The sequence below is a fragment of the Camelus dromedarius genome, chromosome 36, assembly GCF_036321535.1.
Source record: "Camelus dromedarius isolate mCamDro1 chromosome 36, mCamDro1.pat, whole genome shotgun sequence".
NCBI lineage: Eukaryota > Metazoa > Chordata > Mammalia > Artiodactyla > Camelidae > Camelus > Camelus dromedarius.
In genome coordinates this window covers 4937907-4961084 of record NC_087471.1, presented here as the reverse complement: position 1 = coordinate 4961084, position 23178 = coordinate 4937907, and the positions used below count along the sequence as shown (strand labels likewise).

At 46.8% G+C, this 23178-nt stretch overlaps 1 protein-coding gene across 3 annotated transcripts in view; it reads right to left on the bottom strand.

Moving 5' to 3' along the window:
• Positions 1-4760: 4760 nt before the first annotated feature.
• Positions 4761-23178, bottom strand: part of XPO7 (exportin 7) — a 34780-nt gene continuing 16362 nt past the window's right edge. For all 3 annotated transcript variants that reach the window (XM_064482457.1, XM_064482458.1, XM_064482459.1), the window contains 15 exons: positions 21183-21318; positions 20597-20670; positions 19351-19431; positions 18359-18422; positions 17856-17964; positions 16931-17037; positions 14512-14600; positions 13688-13795; positions 11612-11694; positions 11222-11436; positions 10847-10985; positions 8914-9074; positions 7871-7969; positions 7226-7353; positions 4761-6348 (listed from right to left, as the gene is read on the bottom strand). In XM_064482457.1, coding sequence (XP_064338527.1) covers positions 6255-6348; positions 7226-7353; positions 7871-7969; positions 8914-9074; positions 10847-10985; positions 11222-11436; positions 11612-11694; positions 13688-13795; positions 14512-14600; positions 16931-17037; positions 17856-17964; positions 18359-18422; positions 19351-19431; positions 20597-20670; positions 21183-21318 — 1687 coding nt within the window. In that variant the 3' untranslated portion in view covers positions 4761-6254. The remainder of the gene's footprint in view (positions 6349-7225; positions 7354-7870; positions 7970-8913; positions 9075-10846; positions 10986-11221; positions 11437-11611; positions 11695-13687; positions 13796-14511; positions 14601-16930; positions 17038-17855; positions 17965-18358; positions 18423-19350; positions 19432-20596; positions 20671-21182; positions 21319-23178) is intronic.

Here is a 23178-nt window from a genome sequence, read left to right as displayed (position 1 = left end):
TTGCATTTCTAGGTCAATCCCATTTGGTCATGAAGTATTATGCTTTTTCATATACTCGTGGACTTGATTTGTTTATATTTTGTTAGGTATTTTTGCGTTCACGTTCATGAGGGAGGTCAGTCTGAAGGTGTTTTCCCATTCTTCTTTAATGCCTTCGTCTGGTTTTGGTTATCAGGGAATGCTTGTTTTATAAAATGATTGGGACGTCTTCCCTCTTTTTCTGTTTTCTTACTTTTTGTGCAATTCCAGGTGCTCTGTTTGCAAGAGCAGGGAAGTCTCCTTGGATAAGAGTTCCATCCAGGCTCACCAAATGCCCCGCCCTCTCCTCCATAGTGTCCCACGATTCCTCCGCCTTGAGTCACTTGGAGCCCTATTCTGGATCCTGGGAATCATATTACAATGCGCTTTCCTTGACCCTCACAAAGTCCGCTGATTGCACCCCTCACCCCCAATATTTCTCAACTCTCTCTTCACAGCCCTTGTCTTGGTTCAAATTCTTATTACTCACTAGTTGGTGAGTTAAAGATTGGTCACTAGCTTGCTTTGAACCTTAATGGCTTTTGGGATCAAATCCCAACCTCTTGTGCCCCACCCTTCATCCAGACACGTTCAGCACTGCCCTCTCCCTCCGGTCACTGCTGTTTTTGCAACTCCTGGAAAGGTACAGGATGTTTCATGCCTCAGTGTTTTTTCATTGCCTTCCTGTGACTTGCTCGTTCCTGGAGGCCCCTCCTCCTTACTCCCAGAGCAAACTCAGAGCGCAGTGACCACCCTTTCCAGCCTGTTCACCCACTCCACTGAGTTCTTCCCGGCCAAGGACCAGGTCTTGGAACAGTGTCCCTGTGACCACCTCCGCGGATACCTCCGCCGGGCACACGGCCCAACTCTGGCCTTCCCCCAGAAGAACGCTCCAGCGACCACGGAGCACTCAGGCTAGACGCAGTACGGAGGCCCGCGGGAGCAGGAAGGCGCCCTGCCCGCGCCTGCGCAGAGCTGGGGGGCGGGGCGAGCGGCGCGGAGAGGGCGTGCCTGCGCCTCGGGGGCGGGCCGCCGTGCGCAGACGCGGCGGGGAGCGAGGAGCGCGCCGGGCCACCTCCGGCGCGTGGAGGCTTCTCGGGCGAGTGGTGCCGGGTTGGGGTTGAATGCTTTCTTCCCGCGGTCTGGGGGCTGTTGTCAGCGGCTTTTGCTCTTTTCCTTTCGGTAGGGGCCTGTGGCATCGAGCTGTTAACCAGCTCAAGCAGGCAGCCGGGGGCGCTCTCTGCGAGGGCTTCCCCCGAATGGGGTCCAGCTGCTCTCCAGCTCCCTCCTTTGCAGCCTCTCCCACGCCCCAGATGCACATTCTTTTCATTCGTTACGACCTTTCTCGTCTGGTCCCGGCTTTGGTTGCTGGGACGGGGAAGGAGTGGGGTTAGGAATACCTCAGATAAGCCGGTGAGTACGCCGTAAGACTTAGGGCCGGGGCTAGTAGGGGGAGACTTCAGAGAGGGAGTGGGGCTCTACTTTGGGCCTTGAAAAGTGGGCATGAAAGTTTAGACTAAGAGAGGGAAAAGGCACGAGGTAGGGTGTGGAGGCAGAATTCGCAGTGGCAGGGATCTAGACGAATGGAAGGGTTCTCCTGCAGCGTTTGTAGTAGCTTGCTTAGTAGTTTATGACTTGGTTTGCTTTGTAACCCGTCCCAGACTGCAAGGTGTTAAAGGTGGGGAATTGGTTTTCCGAAAAATACAAACGATAATGGCCTGTTATATTCTTAAACTGAAAAGTAGTTTTATCCCCACTGATTTCCCAGTTGAACTAATTCAGCCTTGGGAGGATGCTTTAACTTCATTGCAGCGTCATCTGTCTAAGGGCCAAAGAGGGGTGGCTTGGGATATTGAGGGTACTGCTCTCACCTTCGCCCACCCTGTCACTACTGTCGCACGCTGAAGAGCTTTACCTAAGGTCACATCTATTGTCCAGTTAATGTTTTTATTCTGAGTTTGGTTGCCCCAGGTGTGTGTGGACTTGCTCAATTCGTTATCCAATAGCAGGGGTTAGGAGATAACTCATGAGTCACTCTTCATTCCTTTGTAACCCAGTAATGGGATGGATGGTTTGGGACACACAGATGATGCTGTTACACTTATGTTTACTATGAGTTGTCTGTCTTCATGATTATCAAACAGAATTTAAAGTATCACTGTATATGGTGTTTGTATAAGAACTGTTCACCACACTGGAGTCAGTTGGCACTTCCTATACAGAAGAGTGGCAATGAATCTGCCTTGCCAATAATGTTTTTTGGTTTTCTTTTGAGTTTCCTTTTCTGTTGCTGACCCTCCAAAAGGTATCTGGCTTATAGTGGGTTCTGATGAATGAACAGACAGCAGCCAGGCAGTCCTGAGAACCATAAGGGTTTTCTGAGGAAGGGGGTAATATTCCAAGCTTGATTTCATTCCCCATTCCGATCATCTGATGTCCCACTGTCTGGCAGCTGATTTGTTTAGTGACCCACTGATCCTGAAATACACCAAAGCGGCTGACTAGAGAATTCCAGAGTATCAAAGAAACCCAAGATAGATGGAATGGACCCAGGAGACATGCTACAGATGCAAAGATCCTCTCAGACATTATCTAGCACCTAACTGGCTGTTGTGTTATGGCTGGCGAGTACTTTTTAAAAATCAAGTCTACTTTAAAAATATTTAAAGAACTAGGAGTTTTAAATAGTTACAGTCATACACATTTTTTTCAGGCCTTATCAGTTACGGCTTTTGCAGGTTCCCTGTGATTCTCTTTGCTTTTCTTTTCTCCTTTGGCAATTGGGTAGCTTCACATGGCAACTTAGGTTTGTAGATCTAGCCAAAGATCTTGGATGGAGGGAGGGTGGGCTGGTGGTAGACGGGATATAGAGAGGTTGTGGCTTTAGAATCAATTTGTCTTACCCGTAACACGACCATCGATATTTTGAGAAGTCTGTTTCCACACTTGGTTGAAAATTCATAAGGTAGTAGAACACTTTCCGACTTGGGGAGAAGAAAACAAGTTCTTAAATTCATATTTGGAGAATATGAAATTATCATTTCTTAATAGCTTATCACCTGTCATTAGAAAATTGATACTTGGCTGAAAATCCATATTTCTTAAAATCTAAAAACCTAAAATTGGATCGTGGGTCAAATCCCTTCTTCCTTTGTCTGGTTTATACTATAGGGGGATAGATAACCCTATTTGCTGGCAAAGCCAATGAAACAAATACATAATACGGTGGAATAATCTGCAGTGAAGGATCCAGGTGTTTTGTCAGTGTTCAGGTACAGCTGGTGTCAGGGGACACTGCCCAGAGACACTTGACGTGACGCCCAGGATAGCCTAGAGGTAATAAACTCATGCTTCAACTGAATAAAACCTCCACAAGATTTCTTGGGGAAACTCAGAGTTTAAAGATAGCTTTCACATTTATTATGCTGAATCATGTGAAATTGATCAGGAAAAAGGGCTATTTTTGGGGTGTCCTTCTTAAAACTGTCAATTATGAAAGGAGCTGCTTCACTGTTTAAAATGTTTGATGTGGCTGGGGAAGACTAACTCTGGGCACTGTCACGACTGGACTGCTGAGGGCTGCACCGAGACGACACCATCTCTGGTGAGCTCCTTGCCTCTGAAACTGTTTTTGTGGAAGGAAAGGTGGGGGGTGTTGAGAGTTTTGCTCATCAATCAACATCTCAGGATAGTTGAGGTAGAGGGGGTTCTTCTTCAAGTACCTGTGAGAAAGTTATTTGTCTTATTTACCACAGAACTAGAGTTCCAGGTCACTGGAGCATGTGGCTGGAGTGTTTTGCATTATTAATGAAGCCTGACCAGTTTCTGTTTCTACTAGGCTTAGAGACAGACTTGGCGAAGATGAATCAATTCTGTTTGCCTTCTAGCTATTAGAATACACTTTTTTTTTTTTTGCCCTTCAAAATAACTTTGGCCCAGAGATGGAAACAGCAGAGAAAGGTGGCAGTACATCCAGCGGACGAGAGTGGCCCTCCAGAGCCCGTGATGACTAAGTCTGTATTAAGGTGCAGGTAGGTATCTGTACCTTCATACTTAAAAAAATTTTTTTCTTTCTTTTTTTTTTTTTTTAAAGGGGAGGAGGAGGTAATTAGGTTATTTGCTTTTTTAAATGGAGATACTGGGGACTGAACCCAGGCCCTCCCGCACGCTAGGCACGTGCTCTACCACTGAGCTACACCCTCCCCCTTGTACCTTAATACTTTTCAATGTTCTTGGCAACTAAATTGTTTTATACGGAGGTCCTACGTAGCACGGGGACGCGAAATAGTCCCTGTTAACTACTATGTTCTTCACTTGATAATTCTGCGAAGTATTTTAGGGGATAGCATTTATCCTTGGACTTGCCAGGGGTCTAATGAGTGAAGCCCAGCCCACATTAGAGGAGATGTCAGAACAGCAACAAAGCCGGGGTCTCTGCTGTTACTACTTCTCTGCTGGTTGCCGCGCCATTTGTTACCTGGAAGCCTGTGAAGAGGCAGAGTGGCTTCACTTCCGTGCTGGGGACACAGCCTAGTTTTTATATAGATATATACATCACTAAACCAGCTCTCTCTTTAAAAGACCTTGAGTCAGACTTAGCCCAGTGAGATGCGAGCTAATTTCACAAGGTTGAGGGGGTCCCTGTCACCCGCTGGCTCATAGGAACGCACGTTTCACACGTCTCCACGTGCTCAGTGAGGCGCGCCCCTGCGGACACACTGGACTGGACTGCTCGAACCAGGTCAGTAGAAACCACTTAAGTTTATTGGCGGTCACAATGCTTACACTGTATGCAGCAAACACCCTTACAAGTCTATCCGCAACCTGATCACGCAAGAAAGGATTCACCACACAGTCGCCAGAGGAGAAGGGGAAAAAAAAATTAACAGGCTTGTTTCTGGGGGTAGGAGAGAAAATAAAATAAAACCTAATTGATGAGTGTCCCATGGGCGAGAGCTGAACTAGAGATGCGCACAACTAGCAGCAACGATGTGGGAAAAGTACACGGCAGGCAGCTTTCCCCACTACTTTTCCTCTGTAGGTTAATTCTTTTTAATATTCAAAACATTTATTATGGTTTTCATTTTATAAAAATGTATATTTTTAAAGGGGCGGGAGGATGTTAAATACTTCATGCTAGGCAGACCTTGTTATTAAGAACCCCTCCACCGTCGTAACTTCCTCCAGTTCATACATTCACGAGTGCAGGGTACACATATAAATATCCACACGCACACACCCACGCACGCTGCCCCGGGGGCTGGGGAAGACGAAGAGTTCTTGGCCGCACGTGGCGGCCTCTGCTGGACTCATCCCAGCTGCTCGACGGGAGAGCAGCCGGCTCGGTTCCTTCTCTCTGGTCCCCGCCTTTACAGAGACCAAGCACCCTGGGTCACAGGGGTACATCTGACTTTTAAAAGCAAGAGGCATCTGTCTGAGGAGGAGGGGAAGCAAAGTGGGGAAAAGGATGAAGCTGAGATCACCAAACACTTTTGGCTGGAGCCGTCTGCCGCTGCAGGAGGCCAAGGGGCCTCGGGCAGCACCCACGGCTGCCGGGGCCGGGGTGGGCTGGTGCTCGCATGGCTTAGAGTTCCTAATAACAAGGATAATGCAGGACCAGGAAGTGGTAATTCGGGGGCCAAGGAAAGGGCAATAAGAAAAAATATACATTTGGAATTTTTACTTTTTTTTTTTTGCCTCTACACTGTGTCACTAAATATATCTCTGCACGTTCACACATCCTCGTCCAGTAAAGCTTCAGGCCACCAGAATACGCATTTTTTCCTCACTCGCATACACAATCCCTCACGTCAGCACTAGACTCTGTAAAAATTTTTCAGTCACACTTTGTTTTTAAACTTGAGTCAATATAAACCTTGTTCAAAATGTTATGAAAAAATGTACATGTTTATACAAGGCAGGTTGTGGCAGGACACTGGGGGTTCTCTTCTCCTTGGGCGGCCCCAAGGGGAGGGGGCTGGAGTCTCACACGCTTGTGTCTCTATCTCCTCCCACCGCCCTTCCCACCCAAGCCCCCCGGAACCAGCAGCGCCCTGCCCCTGTGAGTGCACGCACACCCCTACTCCCTGGGGAAGAAGCTAGGTGACCTCTGCTGTTTTCCCCACACCCCTGGAGGAGCGAGCCAGGATCAGCCAGGCCCTCTCCTTTGCAATTGTTCGCCCCTCTGGGCCAGACCACAGGGCCGCTGCTCTGTACAGGCAGAGTCCAAGGAGGTGTCAGCTCATCATGTCATTGCTATTCACGCCGTAAGTGGAATTCTTCATCGAGTCGTTGACTTCTCGACGGAATGCTGACAGGTTCTGGGTGAACCTGCAGAGAGGATGCGCGTGGGTTGGGGGAGCAGGGCGGAAGGGAAAGGCCTTTGCCTAAAATGTTTCTAGCTGGCAAGTGGCTCACGAGGCAGAGTGTGCGGACTGATGGGTGGTTTCTAAAGTTGGTTCATCTCAGTCTTAAGACTTTAAGGAAAAGTTGGGCCAGTTTTGTGCCCCCTCTGACCTGACAGCTTCATGGCAGGCCTCGCGATCCAGGGCTCTGAGGGCTGTCCTGGGCTCACAGCAGCACAAAAGGAATCTCACTGACAGAGGTGGGAAGTAGCCCTCACAAGGTGGGGGCTGGAAGGGAGTGTCACTGCCTCATTTCTTAATGCCAGGGGACCCGTGCTGTCTAGTTTGGTGGTGCTACTGAGCACCTGAATGGTGCCCAGTGCAACTGAGGAACTGAATCAGATTAAAAAAAAATTTTAAATTCAAAATTCCCCAGTCACATCTTAATTAACTTTAAATTAAAATGCCATATTTTAAATTAATTAAAATTAAAGAAAATTTAAAAATCCATTTAGCATCCAAATTAAGATGCCCTATTAAGTGTGAAACACACAGGACCTTGAAGACTTACTACAATAAAAAGGATGTTAAAATTCTAAATTAAAAAATACTGATTATAGTTGAGATGATAATACTTTGGATACGTGGCTTAAATAAAACATCGAAATGAATTTTGTTTGTTATTTTTTCCCCTCTTCAGGTGTGGCTACTGGGAAGTTTGCTGTCACCGACGGGGCCTGCTTCTCCGTCGGGCAGCGCTGCTTCAGACGGCCTCTAGAGGGCTTCTCAGGCATCTTCCTTATTTCAGTGATTCGAAAAACAACAACTGCCTAGGATTTTCTGGCAGGGCCCTCCACACTCACCTGTCTCTGTTTTTCGTAAGAAGATTTCGCTCAATGCCTTCCATCAGGTTTTCGAAACACAGGTGCATAGCCTGCTGCTTCTCTGGTGGCTGGCTGTTCACGATACTGTTCCTTAGGTCAGAAAAATACTGCGGGGCAAAGCGAGAGAAGGTGAGGAGAGAATACGGGGAAAGGCGAACCGGCCTCCCATCGGCTGCAGACGGAAGGGGTGTTCTCCCGGAAAAAACGGAGCGCTGAACCGGCACCAACACTGGGTACGTTTTTTCAAGTTCAAGCACCGGTAAGATGATACATTTTTATCTTACTTTAAAGTCAAGAATTTTAAATTTGTAAGCACCGTGAGGGCCATCGGCTCCAGATCCTCCTTCCTTAGCGATCTCTAAGCTAATTTCTGTTTGCTGATGGTAGGGCTGGAGCCAGGACTCAGGTCTCGGGTGCTCTGGTCTCCAGGTGCACCCTCTCCTTGTAACACTTCCTCATCCTTTACTTTTTGTCTGACCTGCCCCACCCAGGGGCTGACTTCTGACCATTAAGTGACTGTGGTGTTCAAAGCACGAATAGGACACGCTCAGAAATGGGCCATTCCCCCGTTTCACCATCGGGGGGTGGGGTGTCTCTGTGACCGCAGGGAGCTGGCTCTCTTACCTTCTCATTAAGTAGAATCAAGCCAAGCAGAGGGCGTGACATAGACCACTGGTTCCTGCAGTCTTCAAAGATGATGATGTTCAGCACCGTTGACAGCATCTGGAAATGGAGAACCTGAGGAGTGACCTCGTGTACGGCCACCCGGGAGGGAATCACAGACTCCAAACAGAGGAGTTTATCAGGCGCAGGGCCTTTTCTGTCCAGGGCGAGCCAAACAGGTATCTCTGGAAGCTTCCTTTTGACCTTGTATTACAAGGTAGGCTTTCTTGCCGAGATAACTCCTTTCCTGTTCTTTAAATTGGTTTGATAATTCTTTTAAAAACAGACCTTCCCAGTTAACCCCGATTTCTGTGGAGAATGGGACGGATCAAGTAAATGATTATAATATGCAAAATCGCCTTGCACTGTAGTTCCCAGGAACGATTCTCAGAAGAAAGAGCTTTATAATGTTTTTGGGACGTTCACTACTTCTTTAGAGAAAAATGTAGACAAAGATGGGATTGGCTGAAATACTATTTGCAAAAAATCTATTTTTCCTTATCTATTTTTACCTGGTGTATTTCTGCAGATCTTATTTTTGAAAAGATGCTGCATAGAAATAAAATGATGGCAAGTGTATGGTTTGAGCTCCCTCTGGCTGGTTATTTCCTTTGTCCTGCATTCTCGCTTCTGTTCTGCAGGTGGCAGTACAAATTTTACCGCTGGCTACCGCTAACTTGGCCTCCATTTACGGCAATGGGTGAACAAGGTCATTGTCATGGAAGGAGGACAGTGCTCAAGGGACAGGCCCAGGTTATGGGCACTGGTGTGACTCTCAGAAGAAAAATTCAGAACCTGATTTTTTTCAGATTTTCTACATCCATATCCAGTGATTACTCAGCAAACTCAAAATCCACGGCAATTTTAAGGCGTAAACTTTGCCTTGGCAGCATTAACCAGGTGAAACACTAGACTCATCACCTTGCTTGGCCTCCGCGCTCTCGTCGCAGAGCGGTTCTCCCATATGGGACACCCCACGCTGCCCCTGCCCCTCAGCTCCCTACCTGCTGGATCATCTCTGGATGCTGCTGCATGATATGCAGGAAGCGGTCACTCTCCTGGTTCAGGGGTGTCGTCCTCTTCTTGGTGCTGCGTGACAGCTGCTTGAAGAGGTATGTCACGATGTGGTCCAGGCAGGAGCAGCAGCCTGTGCACACCATGGTGTCTGGAAGAAAGAGGGGCAGGAGTGGAGCAGAGCAGGGACACTGAGCTGCTAACGGGGACTTGGGCAAACGCAGACTGCCCTTAGCTGAGACCCCACAGAGTCAGGCTGGAAACTGTGGCCGGTGCAGCCAGGGCCGCTGCTTGGGCCGCTGCTTGTTAACCTCTCGCCCTCATCATACAGCAAGGTCCACTTCTAAGTTTGAAAGTGAGCGTGTCATAATAGCTAATAATACAAGTAAGTAACATTGAAACTACTGACTCAGTGTAATGTGGATTTCTGTCTTCTGCTTCACAAAAGGTAACAAACCCCCTACAACACAGCGAGTGCTTTCATTGTGCCAGATACTGTGCTAAGGGCTTCGTTGGCCGCGGTGTCTGCTTTACCTTTCTGAGAGCTCCAGGAAGTGGGTGTTCTGCTCTGCAAACGAGTAAACCGAAGTTTGCGGAGGTTATGTGACTTGCCTCAAGATCACACTACTAGTAACTGGAAGGGCTGTGATCAGAATCCAGGTCTGAGATGTGAGCCTGTACCCCGAGCTACCTGGGCGACGTCACCCACCCAGCTGAATGCAGCCTATCCACATCTGCAGCCTGTGAGAGCGGCACCTCCGGGGAGTGTGCGGCGGGAAGATGCAGGCTCGTCTCTGCACCTTATAAAGGGGACCCCACAGCGCAGCGCGTGGGCAGAGCTGAGGCCAGAGAACCGCGGGATGGGCCCTTAAAAGAGTAAACCGTCCTGGTTCCGTCTATGCAGAGGCCCTTCTATTTTCAAGAAGCTGTAACACAGCCTTCCAAGGCAGGGCCTGATACCCTGGCTGGCCTGCTCTGGATACAGCTAGGCACCCTGCTGGCAGTAAACACGTTATCAGAGAAGTGGCACCGAACTGGGGATAACTCACCAGGGTAGACAGTCCAAGAGTCCTCTGTGCATTTGCACTATATTGCGATTGTTTTGCAGCTAACTTAATCTTCCTATTTATGTTTTGCTCAGCCTAATATAAAATGTATTTTATTCCCTGAACACACACACACCTGCGAGGGCTGCTGCAAGGCAGCTTGGTAACAAAATGGTTGGCAAGAACCAGGTGGAGTAGGATGAACAACCTCCTGGAGCCAGCTGTGTAAACCCTTCCACTGCCCGAAGGACAGAATCCAAACACCTGATCTGGCTTAAGGGCGCCCTTCATGGTCTCCAGATCTGCCCCACCTCTCCCTCCCTCCCCCCATCTTCACTTCACCCCTTTCCTTCTCTCCCGCCCGCCCGCCGGAGCGTGCCAGCTCCCGGACTTCCTGGCGCCTCCCTGCCCCCTGCGCTGCTGCTGGGAGGCGCCGTCCCCCACGCGTCTGGTAACGCCTGTTCAGCTCTTAGGTTTACACTTCACTACCAATTCTTCCGGCCAGCCTGGCAGGACCCCACCTCTTCAAAACCAGGAGTTTAGGTACATTCTTCGCGAGAGCTCCCACAGCACTTCGTCCCCGCCCCTACTGTTGTGTGGGAGCAGGTTAGTGCAGTTACACACTGTCTGTTTCATCTGCCAGATAAAAAGCCCCGAAAGGACAGGGACTCCGTGCTACTAACGGCTGTACCCTTAGCGCCGAGCACAGCGCCTAGTCTGAGGGAGGGCGTCAGGAAGGAGCTGCTGGACGAGAATGTGCCCAGGAGCTATGCACTCTGTTGTCAGGGCCAATTTCCCAGCGCAGGAATCCTTTTGGATTCCGGGGCAAGATTCTCCCTTTCTGTTTACCAACCTACCAGCCCACCCAGGTGCTTACCAAGTGCAGTAAGTCCTTCAGAAATGGAAGAGAGAATGTACATGATGACACGAGGTTCCAGGCTCGCAATAAAGTTCATGTGGTCCTGCGTCAGGACTTCCAGTAGTGAATAGTATGACTGGCTGAGCTTGGGGTAATCCTGTGAGAGAAAGGATGGAAGTCTACTCGGCTCTGTGTACCTCGGCATGCACAGAGCGAGAGCTCTCAAAAAACAAACAAAAGCAAAAAAGCTTAGCTCCCGTCAAACAGGAAGACAAAAGACCCAGGTGGAGCCAGCTTACAGTCCTCCAGGGAAACATTCAGTCACGGTCTCAGCAAAACAAAGCCTGACCTGACAAGGGGCTTGGAGCCTGTCAGCCGAAGCTCAGGGCTTACCAGGAGGTCACTGTGGGGAATAGAGAGGAGCAGCTTGATGAAGGTCTGTAGAGCATTGTCCAGGGCGTCGTCCCCATAGAGACGGAAGACTCCAAAATTGACGTAACTCCCGCTGAGAGCAGCCTTCAGCATGGAGAAGCAGATGGAGATGCCCTTGAGCTTCAGTGCGTAGACCTGATCCTTCGGGACCTCTCCTAGTGTCAGGATGCGATTGCCTGAGTAGACACACGAAGCACGTTTATTCAATCACGTACCAATTCCACCTCCTTGCTCCAAAGGCCCCGGGCCCCAGCTGGCCCTGGGACACAAGTGTGTGAGTGGCCCACGCTGCGTACAGCTGGCGACTGAGCCGGACCCCACTCCCAGGCTCTGCTCCTCTTAAGCACTCACCGTACATCGTTATCATCTTGCTGGTTTCTCTGAAGAGTAAGATGCCATTGGGGGAAGAGACATCAAACTGGAGTCGCTGGGACCTGGGCAGAGAGCACACAGAAGACACAGTCAGGTAGCTGCTGGGAGACTGGGCGCTTCAGGCGCTCGCCTGGTACTGCAGGGGACTCTTTTTGCACTAAGACATGCAGGCCACCTGTCCTAATGTGAAATGCCTGCGTTCACCTAAGATATTTACCCAGCGAAGCAGCTTGTATCTTGAAGACTTAACATACTAGATTTAAATTCTGCTGCATAAATTGAAAACGTTTAAAAGAAACAAAGAAAAATGAGGCGCTAGGTAAAATTACTCTCTTAAAATTCTCAGTCTGAGTAAAGTATAGCTCCTGCCAGTCACATCTTGGTGGTACCGACTCACAGCCCCTCAGACATTGCTCTGCACTTACCTTTACAGCCTCAGTGGCAACTGAGGGAGGGCTGCTGGCATCGCTCCCACTTTGTAAGGAGAGAAGGTGCCACGGGACTGGGAGTAACTATGGAGTCAGGCGGGGAGGGCAGACGAGGTAAAGGACCTGAGAGCTGGGGTCCTGACTGTCCCCTAGGCCAGAGCTCTACCTCCTCGGTTTGCTCTGCTGCTGAGCGGGCTTCACTGATCCCAGTGGCAAGGCCTCAAATCCAGAAGTCCCCCTGATTCTACCCTCCCCACACAGAACCCCCCAGGACCGAGCCCCACCACATGCCCTGAACCCACCCGTCGCCTGTGCGGTCCTTTGGCTCCCACCCCTGGCCGTACAGGCTCGTTCTCCAGTTCTCCACGGGGAGCTAGACTGACATCTTTAAATAATGTCACTGAGATCATTTTAACCCCTTGCTTGAAGTGCTGCAGCTTCCCACGCAGTAAGACGGCACGCCATTCTTTGCTGCCGGTGCACCAGGTCACCCCGATCTGGCCTCTGCCCCCGTCTGACTCATCGCCTACATGGCCCCTCATTCACCACGTGCCGGCCGGCGGCATTCTGCTGACTCAAGTCCCGGCAAGCTGACGCCCTCCGAGGACCTCTGCGCGTGTTCCGTCTGTTCAGGGCGCTCTTTCCTTCGTGTGCAGGGCTGCCGGAATCTGGTTACTTTGATCCCAGCTTAAATATTACCTTCTCTGACTCTTCTCTCCTTCACTTCCCCTGTATTTTATTGCCTTATTTTATTTTTTTTCATAGCACGTACCACTGTCTGAAATGGTCCTCCACGCCTGTTTTACTGTCTTTCATCCCCCCAGAATGTAACATTTAAGCAGGCAGAGGTTTTGTCTGGCACAGTAGCTATGGAAGTGCCAAGGCGGCAGAGTAGAGGTTCTTAAATATCTGTTTTATAAATGAGTAAGTCTTGACTATAAGCCGCATGGAAGGTTATAGCTTCAGTGAGTATCACCCACTTCTTCACTAAGGTAGTTTTAAAAATTATTATTTCTCTCAGGAGTCCCATGAGAGGCAAATGCAGATAAAATCTGTATGTTGGAAATCTTTCTCCTTTCTTATAAAATTAATCTTTACCAATCCAGCTGTAATCTGCCTGATAAATCCCTTTCTGAGGAGTGTTCTAACATGACCGTATCCGTCTCAATTGTCTCTATAAAATGTGAACTGTGGAATGTGATGGATATGGCACCATCACTAAATGTTAAATTTTATACATGTGGGCAGGGAAATCAGAATTTTGGTTGCCAAAGTCACTTCTCTTAAGAGTAGATATCTTGGGGTGCTGGGTATAGCTCAGTGGTAGAGTGTATGCCTAGCATGCACAAGGTCCTGGGTTCAATCCCCAGTACCTCTGTTAAAAAAACAAAAAGTAGATTTTTTAAAATGACTTATTTCCTGTAAGCAGCAGTGGCTTTGTGTAACTGGGGACAACCTGCTTTCAAACAAAAACACACACACATTATCTTTTAGTGGTTTTTAAATTTTGACACCAGTGATTCTTAGCATCTTCCACAATCTGCTGTGAACACTAGATGGAGAAAATTCTCTTAGGGATTTCTCAGGTAAGAGGGCAGCTGTGCCCTGTGAAGACCTTCCTGCTTACCTGTTATGAACCAGTTCAGCCATCAGCTTGAGCACAGGTGTGGTACAGGCTGGATCATGGTACCATAGCTCAATTGCCCGCTGGAGAATTGGCATGTAGGATGGATAGCTGTAAATGAAAAGCTAAGGAAGAATTCTGAATCCAGAAAGGTACAGAATTTAAAGTAATTTCTCAGCACTGGTCAAACAAACTGCCAAATGACAGTTCTCTAGTCTCCTGTCTCTTGCTGCTGATCCTGGAGTCTTTCTAACAGAAGATGCCGGTGACGGTGTCCTTTAACTGTCACTGGCATCTAACAACACACTGCAGTTTACACAACGCCTTTCTTCTGAAGAGCGCAGCGTGCTTCATATTGTTATTTATCCTCTTACCACCTCTGTGACATGATGTCAGAGTACCAGCTATTTCCTTTACATAACAATCTGAGACACAGCGGCACTCAGATTTGTGGTGACTTGTTCAAGATTGTGAAGTTAGTAAGGTTAGACTTTCTAATTCCTAGTAAAGCTGCCTTTTTTTCCCAGTAGATCAAAATGTCTCTCTTTTTTTAAAGTGTAGCAAAATTCACATGCAACAGTTCCACAGGCATTTCTAACTGGGACCACACTCATTCCCCCATCTCAATGACCAGAGCAGGCAGCGTTAGTCATCAGACCACCCCAGAGTGACGGCTTACAAGACATATGGCAGGCCTTTGGGGTCACTCTTCACTTTCTTTGCCTCTCAACTCGCCCCCCACCCTCCTCCCCGGGGACTCCATCACCCATTCACTCTCCAGTTAAGGTTTACTGTGGTCCACTCCTAGTTCAAGTTAGGTAGGATACATCCATTCAAACAGCATCATGAAGCTGGTCTTGGCATTGAAGGCAAAAGCTATCCCTCGCAGGTCTCTTACTAGGCCGACTAGAGTTCGCTGTAGGGGAAGGCAAACATATGTTAGAATAGAAGAAAAACCAACCCCGTAAGCACCTGACGGGGATTCCACGTCTGGAGTCAAACTCTTCTTCCCATTGTTCAACAAATGCCTCCCTCCCAAATACCCTGACTTGGTCTCTTTCATAGTAAAATGGAGTCTCTTCACTGGGAAAATGAGTTTTGGAAGCTTGTTATACCAAGACAAAGGGATGGTTCCTGGCCCATTACAGCCAAAACTGAGGCTGATAAAATCTTAAGACATTAATGTGATAAATCACATGTAAGAAATGGAAAAGGAAAAAAGCTTAATGAAGAAGCAAGGAAAAAAAAAAAAAAAAAAAAAAAAGCGAAACAGGACGCAGAAGCCACGGGAGAAGCGCCATCACATCTCATTACAAAGGCGCCAGCACCACAGGAACACCGTGCGGACCCTGCGAAGAGGAAGACAGGGGTCCACAAGGGACCTGCCCTTCGGCTGGGGTGTCTGGAAGGAGACTGATGTGTTGGATCTTGGAGCCATGAGATACTACACTGTCCTTTTACAGAAAAAGAGCCTGAGGCCCAGTGAGGTCAAGTAACTTGCTCAGAGTCGTGCTGGCAGGTAGCAAGAGGGCCAGGATTAGGACTCATAGGTCCAAGACTCCAAATCCAATGTTCACTTTCCCAACAGAACTTTTACTTGTGGGCCCTGAACAGCAATAAGGCTGCTGTTAAAAGCTAACAGTCATCAGTAGGCTCAAGGAGGGAGCAACCTGGGTGTCCTGACTCATTTGTCAAAAGCATCTGCACTTCCGCTAACAGCCTGCTTTAAGTAAACAGTTCTATTCCTAAACTGATACCGTAAGCTCAGTTCTCAAGTCTAAGACATGGGCAATCTGAAAGACTTGTTCTATGAGGCATGACAAAGATATGATGATGACTGAATTCATGGCCAAGGTGGTTCTTTCCATTAATTTTACTTGCTTTGTTATGGAACTAATGTGATGGGGGAAAGGGCTGACATTCACTAATACCCCTCAATTACCCACGATAGTGGCTGATACTCGGCCTAAGTTATTGGTAAGTTAACTTTAGCTTTGAGTGCTGCTCATCCCAGCCTCCAGCACACTGGAGTAAAGAGGAGAGAGCAGGACACGTGTTGCTTTCTGACTTCCCCGCTAATCTGGAGAGAGAAAACGAAGAGGCTTTCTGTAGGTGAAAGGAGAATTACAGAATCTTAGGTAAAGCCCGGCATTTTAGGGGGTAATCCCCCTGGCTATTTGGTGGCTCTAAAATTCAGTCTCAGTGTCATTATGAACGCTGCTGCAAAGAAGTCTTACAAGTATTAGAAGTCGGGTGTTTTCTGGATTTGGTACAGAGATCTATAGGTAAGGAGAGCAGGTGTGCGTGAAATAGAAAGATGAAGAAAGCAAAAACCAAGAAATGACAATAACCTTTAGTTATTGATTTCTGAGAGCCAGAAATCAGTAACTAAAGGTAATTTTAAAATTCCATATATATGGAAATGGACAAACTCTCCTAAATGACTCACGGGTCAAAGAAGAAATCATAATGGAAATTAGACAATACAAAGAACTGAACTGAATGATAATGAAAACGTTACATGTAAAAACTTGTGGATTCTGGAGACCAGTTTCACAACAATGTGAATATACTTCATGCTACTAAATTGTATAGTTAAAAATGGCTAAGACTGTAAATTTTATGTGTTTTTTACCCCAATTAAAAAAAAGCACTTGTAGAATAATACACCTAGAGGGAGATTTATAGTTTTAAATGATTATATGAGGAAAGAAGGGCCTAAAAGCTAAGAAGTGATATGAAGAGGACAACCCCAAGGAAAATGTGTGAAAATAAAGACTGAATAGAAACACTTGGAGGAAGAGAAGAAACAGAGCTAAAACAAAGCAAAGAGGAAAAAAAGAAAACAAAATTTTTGGAGGAGGCAAAGACTAATAAAATTAACAACTCTCTGGCAGGACTGATCTAGAAAAAAGAGAGAAGGCACTAAGAAGCAGTGTTAAAAATGAAAATGGGGCATAACTACACAACAGAGATTAAAAAAGCAATGAGAAAACATACAAAATTAACTTTATGCTCGCTCATTTGAAAATTTAGACAAAAAATCCTAAAGGCTATTTAAGAACACAGTTTTACATAAAAATAGTTTATAAATCTATACTAGTTCTTCTATTTCAAAATCCCTGAGTCCAAGAGACTAAATAAAAAACTAAGATCAGGGGAAAACCTATGAGTGAGCACTGTTTTCTGCACTGCTCTCCAGCCTCAGGGACTGCCCTCAGCCAGAAGCTGCCCAGTCACACTCACCTTTGCTTCTTGCTCGTTGAAACTATTAGTGCTAAACATCTGGGCCACAGCCTCAAACGCTGCCGTGAGTGGCAGCATGAACTGCTCATACTGATCTTCATCCTCTCCTGTAAGGAAAACAACCCAGGGTGTGACCCCAGTGTTAAAAAATGCAAGGTTGTGTGTGTGTGGAAAATAAGACGGTGTGAAAGGCAAGCAGACCCAAGGGTAATTCAGAGGGTCAAAAAATCATCACTGCGCAAATCATCAAGTCCAGGGATGTCCCAAGGGTTTAAAAATTGAGCTTCAATATTAGAGATTCTTGTGTGTATTTATTTTTCCTTAAGTGAGAAGTACGGTCAGTGGAGAAAGGACTGGGTCTGGGGTATGAGAACCAGGCGACACTCGACCTTAAATCAGGCCTTTCTTCTTTTTTTTTTTTCAGTAATCTTTCATAAACATAGAACATTTTATAACGTAATTTTAGCAGGATTAAATTTAAATAGCTAAAAATCATGATGCCATTGAGCTTCAGTTATAAGTCGACCCCAAAGTGCTCACATCACCCCCACAGCTAGAAAGGCGCGTAAGCCCTCCCGCTTCACAGCTGCTAGTGAAGTGGGGGCGGAAGGGCCATGGGCCAGACCAGATGCACTGAGGAGTCTCACTCTCAATCCCACTATTTTACAGACGAGAATTACGAACAGAATTTTAAAACTACTGCTCATCAGATGAAAACTTAAGATGCGTCCTGTTACTCTCTTCCAGTTACAGGGACCACGACAGCATGATCAGTTCTTGGTGAAATCAGGCTGTTATTTCAGATAGTTTTGTTACTTTTGAAACAACAGAAAAGACTTCCCCCCCTTCTTGTTTTCTATCCTCAAGTAAAAAATTCAGAACAACGCCAGATTCCTTTACAAGCCTCTAGGATTTACTGCAGTACCTAGATCCACCATGAGGAGACGCCCAAGTGCTGTGTAGAAGGTGGTTCGACACCGCATGTCTGTCAGGTTGGACTGATTGTTAATACCCAAAAATGCAAAGTGCTCGCTCTGAAAAAGAGAAAACAAGTTAAAAAGATAAAAACATGGGCCAGAGGCAGAATGCAAGCCACTACGTTTAGAACGACCGAGCCCTTTCAAGCGAATGGCTATATCATCATTCCTTAAGGGTATGAGGGGTATTTAAAATTAAAAAAAAAATTTAGTCATTGTCACCAACAGCTAATTTATCTTAGTACGAGAAACAGCAGGTGACATAACTCAGGTCCGTGGATCCCAGAGATCAGCTGTGACGACAGCAAGTGAAACCCGGCAGTGTGACGGGAGGCCGGGAACAGGCTCTGGAGTGAGGCTGGGCGGCACCAAGGAGCTCAACTTAAACGTCTCCTTTACACGTGGGGACGGCTGCGGAGCAGGGTCAGGAAGAGGGGCTAAAACCACTCACTGTGTGATTGTTCAGCATGAACTGTACCGCGCTCAGCTTCACGAGTTTCCTGACACTACTGTATGTGAAGACAAAGCAAGAGGGTCAAGGAAAGTATGCTGCAAACTAAGACTCTTTAATGCAGAATAAGAACTTTCTAGAATCGAGCAGTTTCTTTCGTTACTATGAAGTCCATACCCAGAGATCTTATTTTTCGTAACCATTTGTGTATGACACTGGAAATGGGGAAAAGAAATGTGTTCTCTTCTAAGCAGCATTTAACTGATCAATGAAAGCATACCCACAGCAAACTCCCATCTGCAAGAAAACAGACAAAACCCAGCAGTTCTCCCCAAGAATCAAGAACATCCTAGAGCAGCTTTTCTCAACGGGGCTTCTAAGAGAAAATTAGGCCCTAAGAGTCTGCCGAAGGCATCCACTGTGTGTGGTAAATTGGCTTCTCTCCTATGCACTTAGAATGGGACTAGCTATGTACAATCTTTGGGAGAAAGATTAAGAAAAAAGTCACCTAATTTTCAGAGTTTGCTTCTCTTGCAGAGCCCTGGTTGTGACAGGCTGTCTTAGAGCAATTCAGCCTCTACAGCAGACCTGGTCCACGGCGACAGGAAGCTCTGCCGCCACTTTCATTGCAAAGCTTGCAATCAGGCTGCTTCTGCGAACAGGATGACAGACAACCCAAATGGACTCTGCTACCACCTGTGTTAAAAGCTTGGCTACAGAGAGAGTGTATCTACCAGACAGACCCGCTGGGTGGTTTTACAGCTTAGAGACAGCCAGGAATAAATCTGCAGTGGGCTATCAGCTAATGAGCTGGCCCGTTTTTAGGGTCTGGAATCATTCCTGGGGTCTACGTGGGCATTGCCTTTGGCTCCTAGGACAATGGAAGATACTTAAGTACACATAAAGCTAAATGGAAGCTTTATGTGGAAACAGCAGGAGGCCATGATTTCTGAGGCCACGGCACTCTACAGGTCCTGTTTTGAAAAGGATATCCGATGGAGAGGTCATTGAGAAGCTGTAGTGTCTTGGACGTGATTGGCTCACAGCGGCCCCAGTACTTCAGGTTGGTGATGCTGGAGGACAAAAAGAAGAAAAAAAGCAAGAGACACTTTTGATATGCCTGGTTTCCTTGAGGGTTGGGAGAAGAAGAAAATCATCCATCAAGAATCACCACACATCTGCATCACCAATTCACAGACATCACAACCACGAAAAATGGGTATAAAATCTCTGTACTTACATTTGGTTGACTAGAAAAATTATCCTTCAGATAATCTTCACTACTTGGTTCCAAAGCTACACTGGCCCATACCCAGGCCCTTGGAATTCTGGGGCACTCCAGGGCTGATTTCTGCAGCAAGGGTAAGAGATTTCTGCGGCAGTGATAACATGCAGACGTATGCAATTCTGCACCTGCACCATCCACTGTCAGCTGCAGAATTCTAGTAGCCCTTGCTTCTGGATTCTTGGCTGGCAGAGTCCTTTAGACCCCCGTTGCTTTTTCATCTTAAATTATTAACCAGCTCATGGATATGAGTGTTTAGGATTGGGATGGTTGGAAGGAGGCAAAATGTCACAGTGCACACAGCCCTGGGTAATTTATTTGGCTCCTTGTGTGTGCTTTGATAAACTGAGCTCCTAAAAAGGGGAAAATGCAAACAAAGGGGCATAACTTTAAAAAAAGGAAAAAAAAAAGAAGAAGAAATAAAAAAGGGCCAATCAGGAGCTCCAACTTTGATGACAATTCAAACAACAGCACTAGATTTTGAAGATTCAAGACGCTCAAAGGGTGTGATGCTTTTCGAGAGGAGTAAGTAAGCCTGTTTTAAAGTAGGGCTCCTCTCCTCGGGGGCACACCTAGCGGAAATTGGCACCAGAAAGTGAATGCCCACTCTGGGCATCCTGAGCAGGGTGATCTGGCGAGAGGCTGAGCGCCAGCCACTGGGGAGGACGGCCTGTTTTTGCTAATGCTGCGACGGGGCTTCACCTGTGATTCCAGAGGCTGCAGGTGAGGTTCCGCGTGAACAAAATTAAATCCTTGCCTGTACAAGCCTGGAATGCTCTGGGGCCGGGCCATATCTCTAAGCACAGCTTGTCACACACTCAAATGCACAATTTTCTGACGCAAACGATCAATGCTGGAATACCAAGGCACTGGCAGCACAATGCCGAGATCACATCTTACAGTTGCAACAGGATTGCAAGGGACTCTTGCTGGTGGCAAGCCAAAACACTTACATTTTTCCTATGAAGACGCTTAGGACCATGGTCTCATCGTTCAAGCCCAGAACTTCGGAGAGTCGGCGGTACAGCTGGTAGGGCGTTTAGGGAAAAGAAAGAATGATTAGAAAAATAGTATCCCAGGAATACTTTTGTCCTCATTCAGGAGGTAAGACTTGAGAAGAAAACGGACAATAATGCTGAGGAGGTCTTATTGTGGCAATGAGCTGGCTTCTAAGTGCTACTGAACATGGGAGAGACGCCGAGCTGTCTCACCAGTCCCTCTTCGACCCTGAAGCTGAAAACAGTGCTGTCAAACCTTCTGCTGTTCCAAACATCAATTTATGTACAGAGGCTGAGAACTGTCAATGTGGAGGAGACCAACGGATGTTTTGATTGGCCATTTATCAAGCACATGAAGTACTAGAAAAATGGACCCAATTCTTTGATGAGTCTCTCAAAATTCTACTAAGAGAAATGATTTGGATCATCTGATAACATAAAATCTGGAGATTGTGCCTAAACTGTTATTAGCCAATTCTCTTAATCAGAAACTCCACAAGCAAAAGTGAGAATTAAATGGAGTCAACTAAGAGTCTGTTACCTTAGAGGACTTCTGCACCTGGTCCCCAATGTAGATCTTACGGAACTGCTCAAAAAAGCTCAGCATGGCCAGTTCCAGCTTCTCGTTCCCTGCCTGGGCCAGGCGGGAGTCCGTCAGGTTCATGAGCTGGAGCACCCTGGAGGAACAAGAGCAACGGTTCTCTCAGCAGCAGGGTATCCTGGGCGCTGCAGATCAGGCCCACCCTGAACAGTCACGTCTCCTCTCGTCACCCATTCCCCTGGAGAGGCATTCTCTGCAGGCTCTAAGCTCCACTGACGAAAACAAAATTCTCTATTTCTGCCCCACAGGAAGCAAAGGCGAGGCATGTGAATGACTAGTTAGATGTTTAAAACTTCCAGTCCCCTGTGACTGTGGACAGAAGCAGAATTCGTAATCACTTAAAAACAGGGGGAAAAACACTAGAACTAATGGTCATCCTTGAAACGTCTGTGAGACCCTGAGTAAAGCAGTTTATTTTCCGAGTCTTGGCTCGTCACCGATAAAATGAGGGAGATTGGACTAAACCAGTGGATCTCAGTCTTTTTTCTCATGGAGCCGTGCAAGGAAAGGAGACACGTGAAGGAGAATGTTCACAGGCAGGTAACACTTCCAGGAACCAAGAGCAGAAATGCCACCTGTGACTTCACCCCTCTTCCCCGAGCCTGTCCCCCCGAAAGAAGGCATACTGGAACGCAAGTGAGTGAATGCTGAATGATGTTATGACCAGTGAATCATCTGACATCTTGATAGTATGAAAACAGGTAACAAACTATTTGTGACATCATGAGCGAATCTGACTCAGTCTTTGTGCTGCAACACACAACTTGAGAACCAGTATACAAAACACTGTGTAAACTCCGTTTACATTACAACACACACAGAGCATCACACCAGGCTGCAGAAACAGAAAAGTGTTAGATTTTACTCCTATTAAATCTTTGCTCAGCTCTTCAAAAAAAAAGCCAGTGTGACGTGCGGTGGAGACCTGTCAGGCTTGAGGCACCTAAGGACAAATGGGCAGCTGACAAGTAGAGCGGGGGCTGAGAGGCAAACGGGGATTTTCAGAATAAGAATAAAAATTATGCACTGAAATGTCTGGGGACCAATAAATTCTAAGGCACGATGTAAAAATGTGTTTCTCTCCAAGGAGAGCATCTGAAAGTTGAGAACGCTTCAGGGTGCTGGTTCTCTGCAAGGTCACAAAACCATTTTCATCAAAATACTAGAACAGTATCTGCCCTTTCACTCACATTCTCACATGAGGGGTGCAGTGGGCTTTTCCAGAGGCCACAAGATGTGTGATTTCACAACAGACTGAATGCAGCAGCAGAGATGAGAGCCCAGCTGACTCCTGCTACGCCCGCCATTAAAACAAGGTCACTTTCTCACTAATTTCTTCTGAAAAAATAGTTTATTAAAAACAATACTGTATGTTGACATGGAATGGGCTTACTGTTATTTTTAAAAGAATTAATAAATATTTCAAAAACTTCTCAGTTTTACTCTCTAATACCTAAGTATTGCTAGATATACTCACGGACACAGGGGCTCTTCAAGGGCCTCAATACTTTTTATTCTGAAGGTAAAGAGTCCTGAAGAAAAGGTCTGCAAACCTCTGCAGTAGGGTATTTAAAAAACCCTGCCTTTTTTATACTTCTATGTTAAGGAAAGCTTCAGAAACCACTAAATGCTCATTTATAGGTTTTCAGTAAGATGAGAATAACACAGATACAAAATCACTTGAAACCCTGTAGGTGGAAAAGTGTACGGTAAGAGATCTGAAAGGCTGTAGAAACTCTGTAATTCCGTCTTTGGGGATATTCTCCTATTAGACGTCCTCGGGGGAGGCAGAAGCAGCCCACATTTCATTCACTTGGAGACAGTGCTCTTGAAAAGAACTAAAAGTTACTCTCCACCCTGCATTCTAATACTCCTAATTCTGTATCCGTCGTTTCCCTGCTGAGTTACTACAGATGGCTTTTCAGTAAGAACTGTA